General features: G+C 53.0%; 1 protein-coding gene across 1 annotated transcript in view; it reads right to left on the minus strand.

Moving 5' to 3' along the window:
- Positions 1-537: 537 nt before the first annotated feature.
- The window catches only part of robo3 (roundabout, axon guidance receptor, homolog 3 (Drosophila)), a 57,191-nt gene continuing 35,430 nt past the window's right edge, over positions 538-22,298 (minus strand). The window contains 22 exon segments of the mRNA XM_084683881.1: positions 538-1,265; positions 2,285-2,406; positions 2,623-2,742; positions 2,945-3,055; positions 3,169-3,335; positions 3,483-3,686; positions 5,506-5,638; positions 5,898-6,161; positions 6,383-6,519; positions 6,629-6,668; positions 7,098-7,205; positions 7,208-7,333; positions 7,593-7,797; positions 8,916-9,040; positions 9,414-9,630; positions 9,728-9,849; positions 10,201-10,367; positions 11,524-11,692; positions 12,077-12,158; positions 14,672-14,877; positions 18,120-18,291; positions 20,751-20,875. Of these exon segments, the coding sequence (XP_084540007.1) occupies positions 1,254-1,265; positions 2,285-2,406; positions 2,623-2,742; positions 2,945-3,055; positions 3,169-3,335; positions 3,483-3,686; positions 5,506-5,638; positions 5,898-6,161; positions 6,383-6,519; positions 6,629-6,668; positions 7,098-7,205; positions 7,208-7,333; positions 7,593-7,797; positions 8,916-9,040; positions 9,414-9,630; positions 9,728-9,849; positions 10,201-10,367; positions 11,524-11,692; positions 12,077-12,158; positions 14,672-14,877; positions 18,120-18,291; positions 20,751-20,875 (3,134 nt within the window). The 3' untranslated portion in view covers positions 538-1,253.

A 22,298-nucleotide genomic window follows, 5' to 3' on the forward strand; every position in this document is an offset into this window, starting at 1 on the left:
TCATCTGAATCAGAATGACACCTGGTCATGTCATGATGGGAGGAGGAGGAGGGCGTCATCATGACTGAGAGTGTGTGTGTTAAGGACAGATACTCTGTGTTTATCTATATTTAGTTTGTGTGTGTGAGTGTGTGTCACCCCAGGGTTAGTGTGTGTCTCAGGTGGACAGAGAGAAAGATTGTTTTTTTATTTCAATATTTCTTTTGCTCTCAGAGCTTTGGGCAAAGGGCCCCCACACGGGCAATTTCATGGCTGTCTGTGCAGGGCCAGCCATGTGGAACAAGCTGTGAACAGTCTGCAGCGCCGACAGAAAAAATGAGTCAAAGAAGAGAACACGACATCAGGATCTTTTAAGTTCACCTGGTGAGAAGCGCTGCCATGCTTGAAGGAACGTTTCAACTCCAAGTTTGTTAGAAAGGTCAAACGTGCAGATCTTTTCAAGTTAAAAGTTCAAAGAAAGTCGCCGTCTTCCTGGGATTACCTCTGAAACAAAGTCAGTTTGGCTACAGAGAACTACAATGGCTACAAAAATGTCTGTTTGTATTTCAACAAATGTATTTTATTGATTTGTACAAAACAACAAGACTACCAAAAAGTTAGTCCACAGAACACGTCATTTTGGTTTTTTGAACTGAATACAGTACGCAAGTTCATCGCAGCAAAAACCCTTCAGGAGGAGACAGGGTTACAATCTTTTACAACATCTGTCCGTCGGTTCACAACAAGCTTTCGTACAAAAACAGGGAAATCAGTAAATAAGTGTTTCAGGACCAGAGGGGAGCAGACCCATGTATGGTTCCTTACACACACACACACACACACATTGTGCTTCATGTTTTCTGTTGCTCGCCATAACAACACGAGAGTGCAAGGTTTACATTTTCTACAAAAAATAATAATTATGAAGTTGGCACATTCAAGACATGAAATGTTTTTGTAGTAATAGACACTTTTTACATTTGTTTGTTTTGTGTTTTTTTCCTTTTATAAATACAATATACTTTTCTTTCCTTGTATGCAGAACCCACGTAGAAACAACACAGAGATGGATGTGTACACACGAGGTTTGGCATGAGTCATAAATAATCGCAATAATATCAAAAAGAAGAGAAAGGCTTGCCGCTTCGCTTGCTGCAGGTAAATATTCCCCCTGAAAATCTCTCCTCTTCTAGCTTCAGCGGCAGAGCGACAGGCATTGAAGAAGAATCAAGTGGCGAAGGTGTTTGTTTCTACAAAACATCTTTTGTCTCCCCTTATCTCATGTCCTGTGAAGAAAGCGACAAAGATTCGGCCGTTGAGTGGAAATGACTCATGACATCAAGACCAGAGTCCATACCTCCCAGTCCTGATCAATCCATGCCACCCTATTTCTCTTTACGATATAACTGTGTGACAGCAGCATTCACAAACAGCTAAAGCGTTTATCAGACTAAATGCCACAGTAGTTCTCATCCTGTAGGTGGACGCTGAACAGAGTCAGTGTGTGGAGCTGTGGGAGCGCTGCGGGGTGAGGAGCACACCACACAGTTGGCTCCAACTTAGAAAGGCCTTTTCACTGCTGCAGTGAGCTTGTGTGTGAGCCCACTTCAAACAGAGGCAGGAGAGAGGCCGCCTGTGAGGCAGACAGAGGCAGGGCTCCCACAGAGAGCAGCTCTCCTCTGAGCCCTACAGAGGCAGGAGAGAGGCCGCCTGTGAGGCAGACAAGCCGTCCGGCTGTGAGGAGAGCTCTGAGTGGCTAAATGGAGTGCATCTGTTTGTGTGTTTGAATTCACGTACGCCAAAGTGCATCGACTGCTGCGTGCTTGGGTGCACTCGTGTGTGTGAATGTGGAGGCGTGTGCGTGTGAGAGTGTAGGTGTGTGTGTGTGTAGGTGTTTGTGTGTGTGTAGATGAGGGCTTGCATGTGGGTTTTATGGAGAGGGAGGTATGAAGTACACATTATATTTCTAAATCAAACCTCCACATGCACATGACAGGTCGAGTCATTTTCCTCCTGTCAGCATTTCCCTCGTCTCCAACATGATTGATATCTGCATGTATGATACTAGCGTGTTCTGGGTATGGAAAAAGTCCCCCCCCCCCCCCTCACCCCCCCTCCCCCTCACCTGGGTTCGTCTCCTGCCCCCCCCCCTCACCCCCCCCCCCCCCCCCCACCCCCCCCCCCCCCCTCACCCCCCCTCACCCCCCCTCCCCCCTCACCTGGGTTCGTCTCCTGCCCCCCCCCCCCCTCACCCCCCCTCACCCCCCCCTCACCCCCCCTCACCCCCCCCTCACCCCCCCCTCACCTGGGTTCGTCTCCTGGGCCCCCGGGAGCCGCTGGAGCCCTTGGACGAGCAGCTTCCTGTGTTGGAGCAGCTGGAGGCGGGGCCCCGGCCCCCCTGGGTGGCCCTCCCACACAGCTCCTCCTCTGAGGAGACACACGGGTTAGAAACTGCCAGGCAGCTCAGTGGTTTAAGCATTTGTCACAGAACAAGAGGTTGCAGTGTGCAACCAGATTAAAGGGTTGGAGCTAGAGTTAGGTTTAAGGTTGGGGTTAGGGAAAACTGGATTTTTTAATGGGACTGAATTCGGAGTCCCCACAAGGATAGATAGATGTGTGTGTGTGTGTGTGTGTTGTCCTCACCATCCTGGTCTCTCAGTCCCTTCCTGAGGAGGCTGTGTTCTCTCCTCTCCAGGGAGGCCAGGGGGCCCCCGGCTCCCCCTACCTGGGCCTCAGGGGGGGGCTCTGGGGGGGGCGGGAGGTCTGGGGGGGAAGGGGGGACAGGAAAGATGTCAGTCCAAAGATGATTCAAGTTCACGCATGAATCATGAAACTACACATGCTGACTGACTGCTACATTTACTGCTGCTGAATCAGTACATTCAGGTTCGACATTCTCTGTACTGCTAGTTTACATAACTAATCCAGCACACACACACAGACACACACACACACTCTCTCTTACCTCCTTGTAAATCCCTCCTGTAACTGCCACTCTTGGAAGCCTTCTTTTTCACGCGAGCTTTCTGTCCGGGCGGAGTGTGTGTGGTGTCTTCTGGGAGGGCTCGTGCTCGACCTGGAGAGCAGGGAACCACAAACGTTATTATCAGCTGGCGTTGTGGAGCTGATGTTTTCTGAGTGTGTGAGTGTGTGAGGGTGTGTGTGTGTGTGTGTGTGTGAGGGTCAGACCTGTACAGCTGATGTTGTCTGTGCTCAGCGTTGCCCCCTGGCTGAGGTCCCTGCGGTGGGCGGAGCCATGACGAGGGGGCGTGTCCGAGGTGGAGAGGTCGGGGTGGGACTGGGAGAGGGGGGGGCTGGGGGCCCGCGGCACGGCAACTGGGCCACACGGCAACCTCCTGGATAAACAACATCCTGGTTACACCACATCCTGTTGCTTAGGGGAAAAAACTGAGACTGAAATCAATCATCAAAACCAAAATCAATCAAACACTTTTGAGGTGTTCTGAATGAATGAATTCATCCTTTCATGATGCGAAATTGACCTGGAGAGGTGGGGGGGTTCCTGGGGGGGGTCGTGAGGGAGGTGGGGCTCGTCGCGGGGGGAAGGCGTGAGCGAGGCAGTGGACTGGAGGCTGTAGGAGGGGGCGGGGGATGAGGGGGCCCCCCTGGGGAGAGAGGAGTCCTCACAGCCTTCCAGCAGGTAGGTTCTCTCAGGGAGGGGGGGGCACCACTCCCCCTCATCAGACCTGGGGGGCAGGGGGGAGGAGAGGGGGGCAGGGGGGAGGAGAGGGGGGCAGGGGGGAGGAGAGGGGGGGCAGGGGGGAGGAGAGGGGGGGCAGGGGGGAGGAGAGGGGGGCAGGGGGGAGGAGAGGGGGGCAGGGGGGAGGAGAGGGGGGGCAGGGGGGAGGAGAGGGGGGCAGGGGGGAGGAGAGGGGGGCAGGGTGGAGGAGAGGGGGGCAGGGGGGAGGAGAGGGGGGCAGGGTGGAGGAGAGGGGGGCAGGGGGGAGGAGAGGGGGGCAGGGGGGAGGAGAGGGGGGCAGGGGGGAGGAGAGGGGGGGCAGGGGGGAGGAGAGGGGGGCAGGGGGGAGGAGAGGGGGGGCAGGGGGAAGGAGAGGGTGAGGGGGCAGGGTGGAGGAGGGAAAGCGATTGGTTGGTTAGTAAACTGACGAGGGGGCTAACCCTGTCCTGAAGAGGCCTCACTGGAACTCTGACTCTCCAGGATGAGTTGAGCTGTTTATTCATTTTACAGTCAAAGGTGGGTGAGTGTGTGGTGTGTGTGTGATAGACTGAGGGAATTGAAAGCATCTGTGTTTGTGTGTTTGTGTGTGTGTCCATGTAGTTGACTCTCAAGCCTGCAAGCTAACCTCATAACTCTCCCCTCAGGTAGCCCCTGGGTTGACTCAAAGGTTAACTCACTTATCTCCCTCATCTCCGAACTCCGCCCGCGCTGGCGTGTGCTGGAGGTTGTGAGCAGGGGCGGGGGGGCAGGGGGCGTACGTGAGGGGGCAGGGGGCGGGGGGGCGTACGTGAGGGGGCTGGGGAGGCCAGGATCCAGCTCTGGGGCCAGGATGGGAGAACATGAGAAGCTAACCGAGGCTAATTGTGTTAGCGCAGAGGGCACCGAGGGAACAAGATTGGAGAAAGCGTTCCAGTGGCTAACTGTGTTGCTGTGCTGGCGTAATTAAGTTGTCAGAGATGGTTGGAGGCACATTGGCTCTTAATGTGGCAGCTTCAGTGCACCCTCCCACACAGAGTGGACACAGTTACAGAGATATAACTCAACACTCGCCCACCAATTAGACTGAATGCTGGATTGGCCTTGGAGGCACACAGGGGATGCTGTGCTTGTGTGATTCTCAGTGGGTGTTAGGGTCAGAATATGTGTGAGAGAGAGAGCATGTGTGTGAGAGAGAGCGTGTGTGTGAGAGAGAGCGTGTGTGAGAGAGAGAGCATGTGTGTGAGAGAGCGTGTGAGAGAGAGAGAGAGCGTGTGTGTGAGAGAGCGTGTGAGAGAGAGAGCGTGTGTGTGAGAGAGAGAGCGTGTGTGTGAGAGAGAGAGCGTGTGTGTGAGAGAGCGTGTGAGAGAGAGAGCGTGTGTGTGAGAGAGAGCGTGTGTGTGAGAGAGAGCGTGTGTGAGAGAGAGAGCGTGTGTGTGAGAGAGAGAGCGTGTGTGTGAGAGAGAGAGCGTGTGTGTGAGAGAGCGTGTGAGAGAGAGAGCGTGTGTGTGAGAGAGAGCGTGTGTGTGAGAGAGAGCGTGTGTGTGAGAGAGCGTGTGAGAGAGAGAGCGTGTGTGTGAGAGAGAGCATGTGTGTGAGAGAGAGCGTGTGTGAGAGAGAGAGCGTGTGTGTGAGAGAGAGAGCGTGTGTGTGAGAGAGAGAGCGTGTGTGTGAGAGAGAGAGAGCGTGTGTGTGAGAGAGCGTGTGTGTGAGAGAGCATGTGTGTGAGAGAGCCTGTATGTGTGTGAGAGCGTGTGTGTGAGAGAGAGAGAACGTGTATGTGTGTGAGAGAGCGTGTGTGTGAGAGAGCGTGTGTGTGAGAGAGCGTGTGTGTGAGAGAGCGTCCTCACCCCAGCTCCATGTCCTCCTCCTCCTGCAGGTTAGGGTCAGGGCCCTCCTCTGGGGAGGGCAGTGGAGCTTCAGCCCAGCTCAGAGAGGGCGTCTTCACAGCCAGACCCAGAGTCTTCTGCTTGGCCCTGCCTGCTGTCCAGGAAACACAACCAAGCCTTACACACCTCCTGAGGAGACTCCTACTCCTGTTTACTGATACTTCATGACTTCAGTCTGTAGTATACATCTTTGTTCACTATGCCTGGTATCTGAGATGTAGTTACTTTGTGATGTGTCTGGTAAACACAGACCATTCCTTGACTGAAATTGAGAAATCTCATTTCCACTGAGATATAAGCAGAACCCTAAATCAACAAGTCGTTATTGTTAAGTTGCCGTTTCAGGTCGTTACCGCTCTCTGGTCGGCATCGCTCCGGCAGGGCGTACTGGGCCCCTGAGGGTCCCGGCTGGCTGGCCCAGTGGCCCCCCTCCTGGTCGGGGCTGTGGGGGGCCTGGGGGGTGGGGGGCAGGACAGGGGTGCTGGCGTAGGGGGTGGTGTGAGGGGAGTAGGGGCAGGTGAAGCTGGTGGGGTCGATGGTGCTGTAGATAGGGCCCTCTGCAGACTCCCCCGTACTGAACCTCTCAGTCTGGCTCAGGTAGTTCGAGATGCCCACCTCTGGATGGACACAGTTTAGGGTTCAAGGGACGACAGGGAACAGATGGTTATTAGTTCTGGATTAGTTTTACCACCTTTAAAAAAATAAATAGTTTGTCAAACTTTGTGATCGTCTCAGTCAGGTGGCAGCCCCTCCTGGGCACCAGAGCAGGACCAGACCCCAGGAGCAGAGGGGTCGTGACCCCAGGAGCAGAGGGGTCGTGACCCCAGACAGGACTTACCGTTGTAGTATCTCTCTGCCGTCTCGTGCTTGGCCGTGCAGCAGCTGGTCTCTTTCCCAGAATGCACCAGGTTGGTGGTGGGCCAGGAGTCGGCCAGCCAGGGGTAGTTCCCCATGGAGCCGCCCAACACGCCCGGCCTGACCACACACACACACACACACGTCAACGAGACTCCAGAACAAAACAGTTTTAAATAATATTGATATTTTATATTTCCATAACCTCTACTACTATGACTTTCTTTACCTTCCATTGAGTCCGGATGTCTCTACATGTGGAAAACCAACTAGGAAAAGTGAAAATTATTAAAAAAATTGAAAACCCCAAATATTTGTGTATAGTTGTGTACCTGCAAGGGTGTAATTGAAGGTGGTGTAGTGGTGTGGTTGTGTACCTGCAGGGGTGTAATTGAAGGTGGTGTAGTGGTGTGGTTGTGTACCTGCAGGGGTGTAATTGAAGGTGGTGTAGTGGTGTGGTTGTGTACCTGCAGGGGTGTAATTGAAGGTGGTGTAGTGGTGTGGTTGTGTACCTGCAGGGGTGTAATTGAAGGAGGCGGTGTAGTGGTGTGGTTGTGTACCTGCAAGGGTGTAATTGAAGGTGGTGTAGTGGTGTGGTTGTGTACCTGCAGGGGTGTAATTGAAGGTGGTGTAGTGGTGTGGTTGTGTACCTGCAGGGGTGTAATTGAAGGAGGCGGTGTAGTGGTGTGGTTGTGTACCTGCAGGGGTGTAATTGAAGGAGGCGGTGTAGTGACTGAGCTCTTTCCTCTTCTTACGGCGGCAGTAGATCCACACGCTGAAGCCCATCAGGATGGCCCAGCACGCTCCCCGATCCCCGCAATGAACGCAGGTTGCTTCACCACATCTGTGATCTGCTCAGAGAGACTCACACTCTCATCTCCCCCTCCTCCCCCCTCCTCTTCCCCAGACGCCTGGGGCTGCTCCGCTGGGAGCTCTGGGGAGGAGGAGGGGGGGGGGGGGAAGAGGGAGGAGGAGGGGGGGGGGGGGGAGGGGGGGGAGGGGGGGAAGAGGGGGAGAGATGAAAACTGTTAAAAAAAGGTAGAAGGCGAAGGTAGAACAATCGTTTTAACTACGTTCAAATATTTGACTTTGCAGTTTTAAATGTAAAGGTTCATATCAAAACTGGAATGTAACTTAGCAGAAACAGATCCAATCCCTCCTCATCTTTGCTGAGGTGTTAATTATTCAGCTACCTGGTCGCCGTGGAGACTTACTGATGAGGACGGAGACTGCCGGGCTGTGTGTGCCCATGCCAGCGCTGGTGACAGCTGCCACCTCCACCTGGTACAGCACCCCTGGCAGCAGGCCCTGCAGCACCGTGGACGCCACGCTGCCCTCCACCGTACGGTTGATGTGGTAACGGGTCTGGTTGTCGCTGGCGACGCCCACACACCACACCTGTGGGACAGTACCAGGTGAGAGGAGGGCTGGAGGATCTCAGGTAGATAACACTGGCTGCTTTGTCTCCCCCCCTCACAGCCTGTCTCTCCCCCTGACAGCCTGTCTCTCCCCCCTCACAGCCTGTCTCTCCCCCTGACAGCCTGTCTCTCCCCCCTCACAGCCTGTCTCTCCCCCTGACAGCCTGTCTCTCCCCCTCACAGCCTGTCTCTCCCCCTCACAGCCTGTCTCTCCCCCTGACAGCCTGTCTCTCCCCCTCACAGCCTGTCTCTCCCCCTCACAGCCTGTCTCTCCCCCTGACAGCCTGTCTCTCCCCCTCACAGCCTGTCTCTCCCCCTCACAGCCTGTCTCTCCCCCTGACAGCCTGTCTCTCCCCCCCTCACAGCCTGTCTCCCCCCCTCACAGCCTGTCTCTCCCCCCCTCACAGCCTGTCTCCCCCCCTCACAGCCTGTCTCTCCCCCTCACAGCCTGTCTCTCCCCCTGACAGCCTGTCTCTCCCCCTCACAGCCTGTCTCTCCCCCTCACAGCCTGTCTCTCCCCCCTCACAGCCTGTCTCTCCCCCTCACAGCCTGTCTCTCCCCCTCACAGCCTGTCTCTCCCCCTGACAGCCTGTCTCTCCCCCTGACAGCCTGTCTCTCCCCCTCACAGCCTGTCTCTCCCCCTCACAGCCTGTCTCTCCCCCCTGACAGCCTGTCTCTCCCCCTCACAGCCTGTCTCTCCCCCCTCACAGCCTGTCTCTCCCCCTGACAGCCTGTCTCTCCCCCTGACAGCGTGTCTCTCCCCCCTCACAGCCTGTCTCTCCCCCTCACAGCCTGTCTCTCCCTCACAGCCTGTCTCTCCCCCTGACAGCCTGTCTCTCCCCCTCACAGCCTGTCTCCCCCCTGACAGCCTGTCTCTCCCCCTGACAGCCTGTCTCTCCCCCTCACAGCCTGTCTCTCCCCCTCACAGCCTGTCTCTCCCCCTCACAGCCTGTCTCTCCCCCTCACAGCCTGTCTCTCCCCCTGACAGCCTGTCTCCCCCCTGACAGCATGTCTCTCCCCCTGACAGCCTGTCTCTCCCCCCTCACAGCCTGTCTCTCCCCCCTGTCAGCCTGTCTCTCCCCCCGGGTCCTGTCTCACCCTGTACTCCAGGACGGCTCCCTCCTGTGAGGTCGTCAGCGGAGGTTCCCACGACACGCTGATGCTTGACACGTTGCTGATCTTGACGGTTGCCACGGTGACGGCTCTGGGAGGGGCGCTGGGGACTGCAGCAGGAGGAGGAGGAGTTAGAGATCCTGGCTGCTACAGCACCGTCCCTCAACAGGACGACTTACAGATTCTGATGACTTGTGATCCCATCGTGAGTGGAGGGTGTGAGGAGGTGTGAGTCCTCCACAATCTGAGCGCTAAGAGCTTGTAGACCTGATTACCAGGCAGCTGAATATCTGGAGGTTTCTGAAGACAGCCAGCAATCAGCCCGCACATTCAAGCTCCTAAAAGCCCTGACCCCATATCTAAAACCAAGAGGTTCGCTATAAATAGCCATACTTCCTCCAAATTCTCCAGCCCTCACCCCCCCAGCCCCAGTCCCAGCCGCAGCCCCAGCCGCAGTCCCAGCCGCAGCCCCAGCCCTCCTACCTTCCTCCGGGGTGCGGAGCAGCAGCAGTCTGCTGTCCTTGCCCTGGAACTCGTCGAAGTACGGCCGTATCTTGATGTGGTACTCAGTCCCCCTCAGCAGGTCGGAGATGACAGCACTGCGCTCCGACGGAGACTTGACGTCCTGGAGCTGCCAAGCCCCGCCCCCCGCCCGGTACAGCAGCCGGTACCCCTGTAGGTACTGAGACGGGCGGTCCACCTGGGGGGGGGGGGGGGGGAGGGGGAGAGGGGGGTGAGTAAAAACAGGACGAGGAGTCCAGCTGAGAGGGTGCGGAGGCAGCGTTCCAGATCCTCACCGTCCAGGTGACGTGCACACTAGCAGGCGTCAGCATCACAGGCTCCAGCAGCTGGACAGCCACTTCCCCCAGGTCTCTCTGCACCTGCCTGTGGTCCACACCCTGCCCTGTGGGGCTCACATCTACACACACAGCCTTACTGTTAGCAGACAACCACTACACATACGTGTATACTGACAGCTTACATCTCCCTGAGGACAGCTTATGGGCCGCAGTGCAGAAGAGGACAGAGAGTTTGCAGTTGTTGAGTTTGGATCTGATGGAATATGACCCCTTCACAGGGCTGTGCTAAGCCCACACTAAGCCATGAGAAAGCCCTGATTGTAAAAACACCTTTTCAGTTCCACAAGGATTCACATGGCCCACTTCAGACCACTAAACCATCTCCAAACTCTCTGCAGCCTTCCAACCTCCTGCTGCAGAACGTGTGCTGCAGGACGTGCGCTGCAGGACGTGCGCTGCAGGATCCTGACCTTGTGTGCGGACGGGTTCAGAGATGGGGCTGGGGTCGCTCAGCCCATATGCGTTGACCGCCCTGACGATGAACAGGTACACGGTGTTGGGGAACAGCCCGATGACGGTGTGTTTCTCCTGCTTCACCTGCTCCCCCACCGTCTGCCACGTGCTGCCTGCTGATTGGCTGGAGGGAGACAACACCACATACCTCATTGATTCTATTGGGTGATTCACATCACGCCCAGAAGTCTGTTTCAACAGTTTGGGATAGTTGGTGAGAGTCACTGTTGCTGCCAGATAAAAAGATGTTTTGTTGGAACAACAGATTCTGGGTTTGTTTAGTCTGGTCTTCTGTGCCTCAGTCTATATCCTCTGAGTTCAGCGATGCTCCCACAACTTCTTTGATTCACTGCAGTTCTCGAGTGTCTGACAGATTTGGTTTTAATGACAAAAGCTATTTAGAGCTCTTGTTTTTACCCAGGATGCATCGGACCACGTCGTGTAAACAAAGTTGTTTGAAAATAACAAACTAAGCAAATGTTTCATTTTTCTGTGTCTGGAATCGTCTAAATTGGCTTGTTCTGACTAGGCAAGCACCAAGAAATCATTAGCAAATTATGTTTGTTTATTCCCCTGACAAATAGTATTATAAATCACACAAAGGCCTGGCTGCCAAAAGAATAGCAGGAGTGATTAAATCGTCTTTCTTTCAGTCGTTGCAGACCCTCAAACACACACACACTGTTTCCCTGCCTCTCAGCCCATCTTTTAGTAGTGCAAGGCCTTAGCTGTCTGCCCCCAGCACCCGGCCCCTCCCCAGGGGGGGTTATTGCCTCTCACTGTGCAGCAGACAGGAGACTTTACGGCCGCGCTGCGCCGTTAGCCCTGGGCGCTAACAGGATGAGCCGCTCGTAAACAGCCTGGCCTGCACACCAACATCAAGACAAGGTCACTCTGTACGTGAGCTGGGAGCTGAGGCTCAGACAGGGAGCGTACACACACACACACACACACACACCCCTCTCGTCTGGTCCTGGCCTCTCTCCCAGCTCCCCCTCGTCTTCAGAATGACCCAAAACCCCCCGGGTAAGGATCTGTTATTGTAAACAGCCCATTCTGCCCACAGCAACTCTATCAAGAATCAATTTGGGCCACTCTGCACCGGTGTAACTGCAGCCCAGGGGGACCGGGTTAGAGAGCACATGTAGGGAGGGGAGAGACATGATGTGCCCCCCCCCCCCCTAGAAAGAAGAGGGGGGGAAGAGGGGAGGGAGGAGGGGAGGGGGGCGGAGTAAAGAGGCAAGGAGGGAGGAAGATGTTTTCCATGTCCCCCAGCTCACCTGAAGGCCTCGATGATGTAGGAGGTGACGGCGGCTCCGCCCTCGTGTGCGTTGGGCTGCCAGGTGAGCGTCACGCTGTTCTTAGTCACGTCCGTGACCACCGGCTTGTGGGGCGGGCCCGGCAGCTGGAACGGCTCGCTGGCCGGGGCGACCGACGCGCCCGTACTCTCTGCAGAGAAAAGCGGAGCAAGAATGGACGGTTATTAAGTCACCAAAATCAAGGCGTTCATGATATTTTTATATAAGCTACCTTCATTTGGTATGTTTAATTTGTTATGTATTTATAGCTCTGTTTCAGAAAGTAACCACGAATCTACCCTCTTCTCTTCACGCGTTAAACCCCAGGCATGCTCACATTGACAATGCAGCATTCTACCATGACCACTCTCGCCTTGGTAGCGAGGCCATGGCTTTGCCCAACTCGCTAAAGCGAATTCTGTCGCTAACGCTAAATCCGTAGCTAATCCTAAAAGCTAAGTCTGTAGCGAATGCATGTCAGCATGATGTGAAGGGTTGTCGTGGCCCACAGGGACCACGTTAACGGCATGCTTACCTCTGACGGTGAGCGCGCCGCTCCAGCTGGACTCTCCGCTGGAACTGGAGGCCAGGCAGGTGTACAGTCCAGAGTCTGTTTCCTGGCAACAACACACAGAAGCGTCAGCATCGCTGCCAAGCTGTGCGAGGCATGAATACCTACACATGGCTGGAAGGAATTTGTTCTTCTTCTTTTAAATACACATGAAGTAAACATAAACATAGCTAAACATTTCTCCCAAGCTCATTGTATTTGTAATGTCTCCTTTTCACACGGAAATGTGCTGTAGGAGACGGTAGCCTGTTTATGAAATGACCGAGTACAGTAAAGCAGAGCAGGGTACAATACAGTACAGTACACACTTCTCTCTGTCTCTCTCTCTCTCTCTCTCTCTCTCTGTCTGTCTCTCTCCCCCTTACCCTCTCCCTCTCTCTCCTCTCTCTCTCCCTGCAGTGTCTCCCAGCATGGTTAGTTCCCTCCTGCCCACAGACTGCCAGCCCAAGGATCAAAGGTGTGGAGGAACCCACTGCTTTCACTTAAAAGCTCAGCTCATCCATTATGCATATGCACACAGCAGTCAGTAAAGACGAGAGATGTGATGATGCAGTCAGTAAAGACGAGAGATGTGATGATGCTGAGGCCGCTAGAAGCCCCTCCTCCTCAGCCAGCAGCAACAGAGGGGGCCTGTCTGTCACACGGAGCACAGACACAGCAGAGGTGACTACGTCACTCTTCCTCCCTCATTTCCTGTTTACAGGACGACCCCCAGCGGCCCTCCAGGTAAAGCCAATGGAGAAGGTCGCCGGGAGTGGCAGCTGATTGGTCGATGAGGAACTGAAGAGGTCTGCAGAACAGACATGCTCAGAGGGGTAAAGGGGCGGGGCACCTGACTATTAATCAAGGCTGACAGGCCAGAGCGCTGCGACGGACAGGTCGTTAACGTGGCCGAGGGGACAAAGGAGGCCCCTGGAGGATCTGTGTTTGAACTGCATTCTGGGAAGAGGGGGGGTTTCCTTTCTCCTACTTCCTGTTTAGTCTGTCGTTGTCCTAACTACCCTCTCCCTCTGTCCTGCATCCCTCTGCTGACGCCTCTCCTAATGTTCATGTGGTCGCGCCCTGCGTGTGTGTGTGTATGAACCCTAGTTCTTGTGTTATTTTCTCTCCACTCAGCTGACTGATAAACACGTATAAACTCCAGAACCACAACCTGTGCCCCCTCCTCCTCCTAATATATCTCTCTCTCTCCAGTTGTCTCCCTCTTCAATCCTTCCCTTCATACCCTGCACTTTGGCACTGAGCCATGTTGAATGTCTTCAATCTTCCTTCTCCAACTGTCCTTGCTCCCTTCATCTCTCCCCAGGGTCTGTGTGTGTGTGTGTGTCTGGCAGGGGTCCCAGGATAAAGGCTCCTCTACAGTCCCAGGGTAGGGCAGAACAAACGGGCCATCTGTCCCAGCAGCCCTCTGCACCTCACAACTTCCTGTCTGTTTTCCTCTGCACCTCACAACTTCCTGTCTGTTTTCCTCTGCACCTCACAACTTCCTGTCTGTTTTCCTCTGCACCTCACAACTTCCTGTCTGTTTTCCTCTGCACCTCACAACTTCCTGTTTGAGGGCCTATAGTTCCACTAAATAGGTATGTCAAAAGACTAGAGCAATTTGACTGTGAGTCGTGAGGTTGCAGGTTCAAATCCCCCCTGAATGTTGGATGCATCGGTTCAAAGTGTCTGCTAAGACATCACTAAAATATAAGTGGATTTGTGGCTACAAGGGTACCATGTTCATTTCTGTTTAAAGAGGCACTGAAGCCTGATAAGTCCCAATAAAATAATTAGTTGTAGTTGAATTGAATGCTTCCAAAAGGCTTCAGTTCTTCCCTGGGTCCTTCTCTTTCTCTTTCTGTCCCTCGTCTCTCTGCAGCATCTTCCCCCGCTCTCTCCCCCTCGGCACCGCAGCAGAGATTTAATTAAATCCACACAGGTCATTAATCACTGGCGCACCTAAAATCAATTAATACGTCATCTGCCGAGCTAGCCAAACGCCACAACGACCCCAGGTGCTGCCCAGGCTCACAGAGGGTTCTGGCTACAACTGGATTTCATTAGCGCCACACACAGTAGCGCTAACGACCGCTAATGACCGCACCATCTCGTTAGCATCTCCATTACGCTTCACCACCGAGGCCCGGGGTCTGGAACACTGGTGTCCCGAGCCAACCGTAAACATTTTAAATATGAATATCGAATAAATCACTGAGTTGTCTCAAGGGCGTCTCTGATGCGAGACCTGTGGTTCAAGTAAACATGCAAATGGAGACGTGACCTGAAGGAGGTGGAGGCTAGATGGGATGAAGTACTTGCAATACGCAGTGTGTCACTATGGTAATGAATGCCAAGGCATGACAATACGTTGAATGAAATGTCATTAGCACTCGAGAGGGGCTGCTGAGGCTCGATTCAGTGTCAGCCCCCTCTGAGGAGAGCAGAGCAGAGGTGGGCATGAGTGTTGGCGGTACTCTGAGAAGTTCTGCAGGGTTCACTGTGTAAAGCTAACACACTGGGAGGCCAGCTGGTTTACTGGAAACCATGAGAAGATGAGTTGGTAACCAGCAGTACCTGGAGGTTGGTGATCTGGAAGGTTCCATTCTCCATCAGGCTGATACGTTCGTCATCTCCCAGGATCCTTTGCCCGTCCTTCTCCCATTGGACGCTGGGTAGGGGGTTGCCCATCACGTGGCAATGCAGTTGGCCGGTGGATCCCGGAGCCAGAGTTTGATTGGCCGGGCCTTGTCGGATGATGGGCGGGACGCGATCTGAGGGTGCTGCAGAGAGGGGGGAAAAAATCCCCTGTTCAAAACCACATTTATCATTTCCATGGTTTCAGTCATTACAAACTTTACAGTTTGCAGTTTTTTAATCCATAATAATGAGGTTAAACCTGAAAACCTGTTGATGAAGATGTGATTTAGTTTTGAGCTGCTGCCCATGTCTCCTGTCTCTAACTCTCTGCATGCCGAGACCAGAACCACACAGACCATTGTTCCTGTCTACAGAGAGATCTCGTCATCAGTGTGATATGCTAACAGCTAATTAGCTATTCCGGACATGTAAACATAATTCTGCTGTAAAAGAAACACAGTGTTCAGCAGGTCTACAAATCCCTGTTGCTGCCCTGTTTCACATGAAATCAATGTGATAGATCTCTGTGTCTAGCCCCGTGTGGCAGTCTGAGTTGTATTGCGTCTCAATTACTGATCATTTGGCTCATAATAAAACAGGCTTATTAAGTGTAAGATTTTTTATTTACTCTCCACTGAAGCACTGAATGCGTCAACTTGTCACAAAATCCTTCCGTGTGTGTGTTATTCTGCCGGAAGGTGAGTGCTCGGTTGACCATCTTGGTATTTAAAGGTCCCATGACATGAAAACTTCTAGGTTATTTAACATTAACATGAGTTCCCCTAGCCTGCCTTTGGTCCCCCAGTGGTTTCAATAGGTGTAAACCGAGCCCTGGGTATTCTTCTCTGCCTTTGAGAAAATGAGAGCTCAAACGCTCGGTTTTGAAAATCCCCCTATTGTGACATCACAATAGGGAAGGTTACCTCCCCTTTCTCTGCTTTGCCCGCACAGAGAATTTGGGCCACCAATGAGAAAATGAGCTACGACCATGTGGGCGCGATATTGGTTTTTCCTCGAGACATCATGACTTGCAAACGACCGAAGCATGGCAGTTAGCCCCGCCTCTTTCTTCCTCATAGCATTTAAAGCTACAGACACAGAAACGGCACGTCCTGAAGAAAGCTCATTGTGGGACTGCTCGTAGTGGCTGTAATTATGCACCAAGGCTGAATTTAGGGAAAGAGACTTCAGATACAGTATTAGGGGATCACTAAGGCCTATATAAAAGCATCCAAAAACAGCATGTCATGGAATCTTTAACATCTCTATCTCTTTATTGCTTTGAACAGAAATGTTACGGCTTCACAGCCAAGGTATCCATGAATAATGTATCATTTGTTTGACTAGATCTGAACACCTCTGTCCTATATTGACCCCCACGTGGACGGGAACATGAATAAATCATAGACAACTCTATTACATTGTCCATTTACCATTCTCCCTCTCTCTCTCCCCTTATCTCTCTCTCTCTCCCTTTGAAAGGTGAACTTAACATTTTATGACAGACAGAGAGAGAAGGAAGTGCATCTCCTGAGATAAACGTGAGGAGGCCAGGCTGATTCAAACATGGAGAAACAGCTGTGAAATTGTGTCGGTAGTTTACACCACGGACGTAGGATCTGAACAGAAAGATGACGTGTTTGAAGGGGCTCTCCAGTGGAGCGGCACCACAGCCCTCCTACAGCAGACAGGAGGTGCAGCCCTGCGGGGTGTTTAAGTGCACTAAGAGCGTGACCTGCCTTGTGTATCGACTCATAGTCAGCAGAACCATCCCTACGGCAGAGCTGGCTTGTTTCTAGAGAGTCTACAGGCCAAACTTGACCCCATTAGACTGAAACACAAGACTCAAAACCTCAGTGTCCCCTTCAGCAGCGACAGAGACATCTCCATCACAGACACACGTCTCCATCACAGACAGAGACGTCCCCATCACAGACAGAAGCGTCCCCATCACAGACAGACGTTTCCATGACAGACAGAGACGTCTCCTGCACAGACAGAGGCGTCCCCATCACAGACAGAGACGTCTCCATCACAGACAGAGACGTCCCCATCACAGACAGAGACGTCCCCATCACAGACAGACGTCTCCATCACAGACAGAGACGTCTCCATCACAGACAGAGACGTCCCCATCACAGACAGACGTTTCCATGACAGACAGAGACGTCTCCTTCACAGACAGAGACGTCCCCATCACAGACAGAGACGTCCCCATCACAGACAAACGTGTCCCCATCACAGACAGAGATGTCCCCATCACAGACAGAGGTGTCCCCATCACAGACAGACGTGTACCCATCACAGACAGACGTCCTCCGCGCTGTGTTTCGAGTCTTGTGTTTCAGTCCTCACAGTCGTCTCCATCACAGACAGAAACAGAGAGAGATAGGAGGACATTCAGAAACAGCGCAGGGCTCTCGGAACCCACGGTTGCTAAATGTTACGTTGATGGACAGCTTCTACCCAAACAGCAGCTTTCTTCCTGAACAGCGACTACGGGAAGTGATGAATTCGATTGAGCATTTGTTACTTCAACAGCTAGCTCCGTTTGTGGCTGTCTGTAAACGATAAGCTTCAGAACCGCCCCCTTTATGGTCGACAGGCACATATAAACAACGGTTTATCGCCTGACTGGGCAGGGCGTGATGGGGGTAGCATATGTCGCGGGGAGGTTATTTGCATAGCGCCATCACAAGTTGCCCCTTTTAATCACGTCAAGCGAGCTCCCTGCTGTTTGCTCATTTGGGGGGGAAACAGAAGGAGGGGTTCTTTTTTAATTTGGGCCGGATCGGACAAGTTTATAATTTATTTGGGTTTAAGCAGTTAGGTGGAAAGTGCAAGGGGACTCCAGAGCTACCAGGCTGTGAAAAAATGCATAATGAAATTTGCTGATAACAACATTGTAAAACAAAGTAACAGTGTGAGAGTGTTGGTGTGAATATGGAAGTGGAGATGCAGTGTAATGAGGGTGGGGGGGGTGATAAACAAGCCCAGGGGGTAATCAGCCAACTCCAGGGCATTCCAGCTGACTGATGCCTTTGGTCCACTTCACACACAGGGACAGAGGAACGTATGTGCACAGAGCTAGTTTAGATACATGAACATGTTCTCAGTTGATATCCCAGCAGGACATGGCAGGCTGGTGAGAGGGTGATGTACTGTAGGTGTCTCACCGCTCTCCACCTCCAGCAGAGCCTTGGTGGGAGGGTGAGTGGGTGAGTGGGTGAGAGGGTGAGTGGGTGAGTGGGTGAGAGAGTGAGAGAGTGAGAGGGTGAGAGGGTGAGTGGGTGAGAGGGTGAGTGGGTGAGTGGGTGAGAGGGTGAGTGGGTGAGAGGGTGAGAGGGTGAGAGGGTGAGAGGGTGATGTAGTGTAGGTGTCTCACCGCTCTCCACCTCCAGCAGGGCCTTGGTGAGGATGCTGCCAGCTACACTGATGGCCTGGCAGATGTAGTATCCGGCGTCTTCGCTGCGAACGTCCCTGATGGTCAGCTCCCCACTCAGGGACACGGAGAAGCGTCCTGGCTGGGCTGGTTCCTGGATGGGGAACAGCAGGACCTGGGAGAGAACACAGAACAGTGTTCAGCATGAGGCATGACACATGACCCCTGCAGCAGTGTTAGAAGAGAAACAAGCGTCACATTTTTCCTCTGGCAGTTCCATGTTTTTTCTTTTTTTCCAAATGATGGGTGATAAAGAGTGCTATTCTGTCCTTCCTGGCCACGGCCGGGTTTCCCAAAAATACAGATATAAATACCCAGACACAGCATTTGAACTTGACACATCAATAGTCAATTGAAAACATTTTTTTGATTCTCATTAAAAGTTTTGGAACACAGTAAGTTTAGATTTTTTCTGTGGTTTGAAAAAAAAAAAAAAAATCTTCTGAAAATTCCTGAGGAAAACGCTGAGACCACATTGTGTAGAAGCCTGCTGTCGGTTCAGACCTTCTGAGGACCAGACCAAGGAGAAAGGAGAGATGTGGTGGAGGAGGAGATGTAGAGAGGGAGAGAGGGAGAGAGAGAGAGAGAGAGAGAGAGAGGGAGAGAGGGAGAGAGAGAGAGAGAGAGAGGGAGAGAGAGAGAGAGAGGATTGAAGAGGAGATTGAGGAGGGATTCTCTAAACTAGAGCTGTTATATTAACATTGTGTGTGCGGTGAACAATGTTCTAGGTCTGTGTTTGTTTTCGATATGTGTGCTTGCTTTTCAGATTAAAAGAGAGGTTGTTTCATTGTATTGTGTGTGTGTGTGTGTTCATTTCTAAAGGGTGCTGCTGTTTGTCTTTGTCCTGTAGGAGAGTTAAGGGCATGTGTGAGGAGACCAGTAGATTATGTATCACACAGCACAATACAAACTACACGTGTGAGGAACGACCAAGATAGGAGACACGACAAGTGTATGAGAGGGGAATGAGAGAAGGAGGAGAGGGGGATGAGAGAAGGAGGAGAGGAGGGAGGAAAGGGGGATGTGAGAAGGAGAAGAGGTGGAGGGAGTTGTGTCAAGGAGGACACAGAGAGAGAGTGGGATCATTGTCATCTCCAGAGACTGCTCTTTCTCTCTCTGGGTCTCCAGCTATTTCCAGCCAGACGCTTTTCTCTGTTATCTAACTGAGCTGGAAGGGTTACAAAGAGCTTCTTTCCCTCCCTCCCTCCCTCCCTCCCTCCCTCCCTCCCTCCCTCCCTCCCTCCCTCCCTCCCTCCCTCCCTCCCTCCCTCCCTCCCTCCCTCCCTCCCTCCCTCCCTCCCTCCCTCCCTCCCTCCCTCCCCCACCCCCCCCTCCATCTCTCTCTCTCTCTCTCTCTCTCTCTCTCTCTCTCTCTCTCTCTCTCTCCCTCCCCCCCTCTCTCTCTCCCTCTCCCTCTCTCTCTCTCTCTCTCTCTCTCTCTCTCTCTCTCTCTCTCCCTCTCTCTCTCCCTCTCTCTCTCCCTCTCTCTCTCCTGCTCTGGGTCCTGTGTGTGTGGGTGTCTCTCCACCTACTCCCTCATGCTTTCTCTGGTTTTGTTTTCAGTCTTTATCTCTCTTCTCCACTCCCTGCCTCCTCTCCCTTTTCTCCACTCTGATTCCCTCAGCATCTCTATCTTCTCTCTCTCTCCCTCCTATCTCTCCCTCTCCCTCCTGTTTCTCCCTTTCCCTCCCTCCCTCCCTCCCTCCCTCCCTCCCTCCCTCCCTCCCTCCCTCCCTCCCTCCCTCCCTCCCTCCCTCCCTCCCTCCCTCCCTCCCTCCCTCCCTCCCTCCCTCCCTCCCTCCCTCCCTCCCTCCCTCACAATGGTATACAGACACACAATATTTGCTCTTATCTCCAGTCCAAAAGAGCCCATATCCTCCTGATGAGATTTTCTACAAAAGGAGAGATGTATATTGGGGATAGGAAGCAAACACACACAGGTAGTTTCACACACTCAGTAGTGTAGGAGACAGTGCTAGTTCTCACTATACTGTACTACGAACAATACTACTCCTGTACTCAAGTCCCCCTCTTTTCATACTGAGTGTGTGTTTCTGTGTAGTGTACTACTGAATGTCATAGCTTGTGTGTGTGTGTGTTTTGCGCTGCAGTGTGTGTTCACAGCGGAACACGCTTAGCGGAGCTGGATGAGAGGCGGGCGGTTGTCCTCCCTCACAGCGTTCAGAGTGCGTCCAGGACACAGTGACTCCCACCAGCTCCCTGCTCCACAGAGAGACAGCGCGCTACGCTGGTGCTGCCAAGAACGTGACAGAGGAACCACAGACCCCCCCTCAGGGAAGCTGCTGGGGGGCTGACCCCCCCCCCCTTCAGCCCCTCCCTCACATACACACTTTCTATTAAAAAATGATATTTAACGGCCGGAAAAAAAGCTGTCCCAGCCACGTGAAAACAAACGTCTGTCCCTGAAAACAAACGTCCGTCCCATGATTTCTTGATTCAACACAACACAGTTGTTGTAGACATTCCTATCTGTGTAGGTTTGAATCCTGTGCAGCTGGTGCGTGGTCGTGAGTGTGGGGGAATCCTGCGGACGTCAGGAGGAACTAGTCTCACCTGGCTGCCTTCCCTCTGCCAGAACACGGCCGGCGGAGGGTTCCCCTTCATGCTGCAGAGGAAGGTTACGGTCCGACCCTGGGCTGTGATCTGGTCACGAGGACGAACCACGATCAGGGGAGGCACTGCAGAGAGAGAGAGAGAGAGAGAGAGAGAGAGAGAGAGAGAGAGAGAGAGAGAGAGAGAGAGAGAGAGAGAGAGGAGGGGGGAGAGAGAGAGAGGGAGGCAGGGGGAGAGAGAGAGACTGTCAACGTGCTGCTAGTTTTAGTTTAGATTGCGTCTTACGTGAGCGTGTGCATGCATGCTTTGTGGGATGTGTGTGTGTGTGTGTGTGTGACACTGTGTGGCTCTGTGTTCGGTGCACAGTGATGCTCTGACGGCTAATCCTAACTCATCCAGGTCTCCTTCACACAAACACCACTGTCTGGTTGGACTGTGTTTAAAGAGCCCCAGAGCCAGACAGACAGGGGGTAACATGGTGACTGGTCGTTAAGGTTAGTGTGTGTTTATTAAGAGAAGGGCCAAAGAAGATTTATGAGTTGGTTTGAAATATGTTAATGAACCAGATGCTAACCTGACACTGGAAAAAAAAAAGCCATCAGTTTTATGTGCATTTTTCAACTTTCCGCATGTACACAATTTGAGTAGTTTTTGTTTCTTTTCTGACGCTGTGATCCCAGTTGAGGCAGTTCTTTCTGATGCTAATGCACCACGCTACGCTAGCTCCTTCTGAAGGCTGAGACTCCAGATGGCTGGTCATCTGAGCGCCAGCATCTTTTTTCTTGTTTCTAACGAGGAGGAAAAGCGAGTCTCGGGTGCGCTGATGTCGTCACCGTCGCTCCCTCTCAGTTAGCTACAGTCAGACAGCTGTGAACATTCGCTAATTATGAGCTAATAGCTTAAAATAGCCAAAAATGTGAACAAACATGGTTAAAGCTAGCTCGTGGTCAACAGCCCCCCAGTGCTTTTCAGACGATAAAAGATGCTAACTGGCCTCACGCCCTCCTTTGTGGACTAACTGGCCCTGTGCCCTCCTATTGTGGACTAACTGGCCTCACGCCCTCCTTTGTGGACTAACTGGCCTCACGCCCTCCTATTGTGGACTGACTGGCCTCACGTCCTCCTGTTGTGGACTAACTGGCCTCACGTCCTCCTGTTGTGGACTAACAGGCCTCACGTCCTCCTGTTGTGGACTACAAAGAGGAGGCCGATAGGGGCCCCAGGGAAGATCATCTGACCCTGAATAAAACCTCCTAGTGAAAGATGTAGTCTCAACCCCCCTTATGTCCTCAGGTACCAATTAGCACACACACAGAGACACACACACAGAGACACACACCCCTTCACACACAGAGAGACACAGACACCTACACACACACACCCCTACACACACACCCCCCCCTACGTACAGACACCTACAGACACACCTACGTACAGACACCTACAGACACACACCCCTACACACACACCCCCCTACGTACAGACACACACACCCCCCTCTTGATTGCTATTGATCCTCAGGCTAAACCCCGCTCCTTCTCCACAGGG

The sequence above is a fragment of the Hypomesus nipponensis genome, chromosome 20, assembly GCF_054491055.1.
Source record: "Hypomesus nipponensis isolate SF chromosome 20, ASM5449105v1, whole genome shotgun sequence".
NCBI lineage: Eukaryota > Metazoa > Chordata > Actinopteri > Osmeriformes > Osmeridae > Hypomesus > Hypomesus nipponensis.